General features: G+C 48.1%; 1 protein-coding gene across 1 annotated transcript; it reads right to left on the bottom strand.

Moving 5' to 3' along the window:
* Positions 1-255: 255 nt before the first annotated feature.
* LOC149359606 (uncharacterized) lies at positions 256-4,714 on the bottom strand. The gene is made up of 3 exons (XM_089569090.1): positions 4,522-4,714; positions 1,155-2,318; positions 256-407 (listed from the first exon to the last, which is right to left on the bottom strand). Exons 1-3 carry the CDS (start codon positions 4,556-4,558, stop codon positions 367-369), a joined length of 1,242 nt encoding a protein of 413 aa, XP_089425216.1. The 5' UTR covers positions 4,559-4,714; the 3' UTR covers positions 256-366.
* Between the last annotated feature and the right edge of the window lie 317 nt (positions 4,715-5,031).

Below are 5,031 nucleotides of genomic sequence, written 5' to 3'. Positions count from 1 at the left end.
GACAACGCAATGCAGTGACTGAGAGAGTTGATGTTCTCTCCTCCGAAGGTGTTTCAAAGCCCCGTAAAGGAACATGTCTGGGCGCTGAAGCTTCGGAAACAGAATAGTAAGCTGCGCTGTTATTTAGTGGAATACATAACTGCAGCATGTCGGTTGCCCATGTCTGGCCCCTTCAAGTGAGCTTTCCCCTGTAGGAATAGTGTTAAGACTACGACGTGAAAAGAATTCAGAAGTGCAAAGAAAAGTAGCACTGCCTTTAGCCAGGTACATTTTTTGTTTATTTCATTTGTGTTGGTCAAGAATAATTGTATTTAGCGGTTTGAAGTGACGTGGTTCTGGCACTGAAGACATCAATGTCAAGGCTCTTCACTGTGTACGGATGGTCTCGGATGCGGTGTCAAGGAGGGCTGCAAAAGGTTGAAAGAGAAAAAAAGAAACGCATTGAAACACATTACTTGCTTCGAGCACAGAATCGAAGTAAGTATCCTCAGAGGCACCTGCAGTGTACCATTTTAACCCTGATAGAGAGCACGTAATTTTTAAACGGGAGGAGAAGCAGAACATTTTTTGTCTTTTGGAACAGGCGACTGATTCCAAGAAATATATGCCACTTCTGTGAAAGGTTCACCCCAGCAATGAATGCCTGATGATTCTGGCAGTACGGCGTGCATGAAACTGTAAAACTAGAAATCTACACTCCCTATTGTAAAACTTCGCAAACGCGACAATATTTACCCGAGCCTATTATGTTTACTGTGCCGGTGCTCTTGCTGCTATATTTTTAGGCCTCCTCCGATAAACTTAGTGCCATGTCGCAGAATATGGAAGCCGCCGTTAGTGCACCCAGGGAGCCACGTTCGATAACTGCACACCTGCCTCATAGATTACGTCTATTCTACGCGGCGAGCAAGTTCTTTCAACCTCGAAGTGTCGGTTAAAAGCCAACTTAAGGTGTTTCTCGAGGTGCACGCAAGAACAGCGCGCGGACATAGGCACCGGAGACGACGACTATACCGTAATTTCATCGAATGATCTATATGCAAGTATCGTTACAAAATCCCTGCACTTTCGCAGCACCGCACTGAAAGAAGCAGAATAAAATCTAGCTATGGTTTGAAGGTATGCCAGAAACAGAGCAAGGTATTACGACGTACTGGGTCCAGCGGCGGTGTTGGCTACGAGGTTTTCCTTGTGCGTCTCAGTGGCGGTGTGGACTGGAACTGGCACTCCCTTCGGGACCGGAACTGGGACTGAGAACGGCCTTGGGACAGGGTATGGCTGCGGGACTGGCTGTGGGATTGGGTGTGGGACTGGGTATGGGACCGGGTACGGCAGTGGCACGACGCGCTCGCGCAGGACGGCAGTGTAGACAGCCACAGCATACTGGATGCCAGTGGATGGGTCAGTAACGACACGAACGTCGCTGGGGACGTGGCTGAAGCCTCCTCTGCGTTCAACAGCGCCTAGACCACGGAGCGCTCCGTAGGGCAAGCCAACGCCGTAGGATCCTGGGTAGGGGGTCAAAAGACCTCCGAGTGCTCCACCGAATGCTCCTCTTCCGTAGAGTCCTCCGTATCCAGGGTAGCCGAAACCATAACCGCCGAAAGGACTACCGTAGGCGCCAGGATAGCGGGATCCATAACCTCCGAGCAGACCGCCGTAAGATCCAGGGTAGCCAAATCCGTGCAGACCAGGGTAGGCTCCTCCGAAGGGGCCACGGCCAAAGAAGCCGGGGTAACCTGCTCCGTAGACACCACCTAGACTACCACCCCAGCCAGGGTAAGAGCCTCCAAAGACGCCGCGACCAAATCCACCATACAGGCCGGGGTAAGATCCGTAGAAACCACCGAGACCTCCGCCGTAGATGCCGGGGTAAGAGCCTCCGAAGATGCCGCCGTGGGTACCACCAACAAAGCCAGGGACTCCGAAGGTACCACCGACAATGCCACCATGGATGGTCGGGTGGGTGGTTCCGACGACACCGTGGGTAACTCCACCAACGACGCCGGGGGTGGTAACTACTCCACCTGTAGAAACTCCGCCAACAACGCTGGGGCCGGTAAGTACTCCACCGACGGTGGTGCCTGAGGTAACATCGTTGACAGTAGTCAATCCAGGTTCGACAACTGTGGTGACCGCACCAGGTGCGGTGGCGACAGAAGTCACAGCATCTACGCCGCCAGTGACAGTAGGCACGGCTGGAACAGCTGGCAAGACATCAACCGAAGGAGCAACTACAGTAGCTCCGGGGACAGTGGCTCCGACCACGACAGGTTTTACCTTGAGACCTTTATTGAGGACGGCTTGGCTGGTATGAGCTGAAAAATAAAGGACAAGAAGCTCGCTTAGCGAAGCCCAAATTAGCTTCAGAAGGCACGCGACCTCAGAGTAATGTCGAAAAGTTAATCGCTAAGGCTGACTGAAATAAAAGGTAGCTTACAAGCTCAGATTCCTCATTTCTCTCATTGCAGGAGCCATGGGCAGGTGGGGACCAGAATAGAGTGAAATGGTTACAACCCCTTCACTTGGCTGACGTATTTTTCTCTGTATTGCATATTGGACGCCACTGAGAGATGATTTATTTGATCTTCTCAGGAAGTTCCGATCTCCGCTGCCATTTGTCTTATTCGCTCATTGCACAACTTTGTTTATCAGCGTTGCAAGTGTTCACGTGTATTGTACATCGTGTAATTTATCGTTATATGAAAAAGAAAGTACCCGCGAAATGCTGCCGACTTATAACAGCATTTCAACACTTTCTTCCACACCCCTGCTATTGCTTATTTGCATTTGCAAATTGTGCTCGAAAAAATCGATGCTACATACCCTCTGACCCTGCTCGGAGCAGAAATATATTTACGAAAGTTTCTGGGAAGATATAGCAACCCCTTAGAGCTGTAATATTTGTATATGTGTGGCAACTTTTGGCATCACTGAGGCAGCTATCAAATGCAGATTCAGAGGATGATTTTTTGAAAATATAATCCGCGTGGGAGCTAGTAACTTATCATTTAAATTATCACTCACTTATACTCGAGCAGTGGAAGCATGGAAAGTGTAAGAAGTATCGAAATCAAGACCCCGAATGCCGCATTACATCAGAAGCCTTAAATCAAACATATAAAAGGTCGAAAATGTAGGTGTTTGCAAAAAGGTAGTTTGGATACGGATTCCAGGAGATTTTATGCGCTGGCCGTGTATAGTTGCGAATTCTACTCGATACGTTGTAACCTCTTTTGTAACATTTTTTTCCTGTTAAACAATACGCTCATTCTCGACGAGTGCGTGCCTCAACTCTTTGAAGTGACCCGTCCTTCGAACGTAGTTCAATAAAGCGCTGAGCTTATTCAGCGTTGCTGTACATTTATACGAGTCATGAGCAAACTGCCAGGATTCCTGTATACTCTCTTTTAGGCTACCACGATGGGCTCCGCGTAAGCCACAAATCTTTTCCTTTCAAAATCGTTTTGCGGTTCCCTCAAATGTAGTCCCCGACAGAACCGGAATGGTCTGTTTTCTGACAATGCCAAAGGAAAATGATAAATATGAAAGAAAAACAGTAGTTTTTGATCTCATTCATTTGGCCAGTAGTTCAACAAATCTTTCAGCTAGCGGAGTAACAGAGTGGTATGAGGGCAATCTGTGATATGAGTGGCGCGTTATTTAGTTAGGAGTCGAATCCGACAACTCGGAGTGCTCAAGGAACATATAGGCACCACTAATTACAGCGACATCAGGACGAAATGAAAGCGCAGGAAAGCTGTTGCACAGGAAACTACAACGCCAGCTTGGAGATCTTCATGAAAAAAAAAAAAGAAACACTGTAAATGACTGCTTGGGGGAGTGACTGGGCAGAGCACAGTGCTTCCAATGTGCTCTTCATAATTTGCGCAGCTATGCGACATTATAAGGCACGGAGCGTTGTTACCATGAGATACCGATGAGCTTACTAAACTTACTATTGAGGACGGATTTACTTGCACTCAAATTCAAGAAAGGCTACTTATGTAAACATACTTTACCTTTAAACCAGCTGGAATATTGGTCTGAGCAGGAGAGCTGACGCTTCGTAATCTTTTGCTAAATGTGGTTCTCATGCTGGCGGCTGTGCAGACCACTCGAGAAGGCTTAACTGACTCTACCATAAAAAATACAAATGCCTGATTCAAAAGTTTAACTGGCAAAACTGTTTTCGCATCCTTCTATTGCGCATCTTATCTGTTTGTCTTCATTGTTTTATAAGATCTACCGTTTCTTTTTAGAACGAATTCCGCATTTTTCACGCTGCGAAGTTAATTACGTGACACCTTAGATTTCTTGAAGCAAGAAGAGGGACAATTAAGCATGTCGTTCAATGCATTCTGCGACAACGGCAAATTTGAGGTGGTTTCTCAACGCCTCCTAACAACAATACGGTAATATAAGGTGTTTCCAACCAACCATCCTTGATATGCTAATCATAAATCGTTCTGCTAGAGTGCTGAGATTTGCCGATAGCAACGGCGAGCAGAGCGGGCTTACCCAGGCACAGGAGCGCGACAGCAACGAAGAGCTTCATGCTGCCGTGGGAAGGCGACCCTCTGCACGAGTATGTGACTGCCGCCGGAAAAGAAGGTGGTTTCTCAAGTGCCCGGTCGTGCCTTTTATCCCCGCCCTGTTCGGATCGTCGAAGGCCCAGCTGACACCGGTCCTTGGGCAGGAAGTCAGGCTACGCGCGAAACGGCATTGTTTCAGCAACCTACCCGCGCAGTCGCAGGCAGCGCTGCCTGCGAAGGTGCATTGATTTTTTTTTGTTTCTGTTCAGCTTTTGTGCGGGTCCCTGTCGCCGACGCTCTTCCAAATATCCCCGGTGGCAGGTCTATAAGAAATTGTTTACCACCTTCTACAGTGTCAGAGCTATTGTAGTGCTGCGACGAAGCTTCGCGTGGCGAACAATGCAGCGCGAGGCGAGCAGTGTTCGCACTTTTTTGTTTGTGAATTACTTTTTGCGTATGGTGTCGTTTTCGTGAAGAAATTTTGTCCCAGCTAGCA

This window comes from Amblyomma mixtum, chromosome 2 (genome assembly GCF_055824585.1).
Source record: "Amblyomma mixtum isolate Tamu chromosome 2, ASM5582458v1, whole genome shotgun sequence".
Classification (NCBI taxonomy): domain Eukaryota; kingdom Metazoa; phylum Arthropoda; class Arachnida; order Ixodida; family Ixodidae; genus Amblyomma; species Amblyomma mixtum.
Note: the sequence above shows the minus strand (reverse complement) of the source record. Positions and strands in the feature narration are given on the sequence as shown.

What these genes read in the sequence shown, in the direction of transcription:
- LOC149359606 (XM_089569090.1), bottom strand. Translation starts at nt 4,558, where the DNA reads ATGAAGCTCTTCGTTGCTGTCGCGCTCCTGTGCCTGG. An exon ending in TGTCGCGCTCCTGTGCCTGG is followed by an intron (nt 2,319 to 4,521) that starts GTAAGCCCGCTC and finishes TTTATTTTTCAG; the next exon opens with CTCATACCAGCCAAGCCGTC. An exon ending in CAACACCGCCGCTGGACCCA is followed by an intron (nt 408 to 1,154) that starts GTACGTCGTAAT and finishes AACCTTTTGCAG; the next exon opens with CCCTCCTTGACACCGCATCC.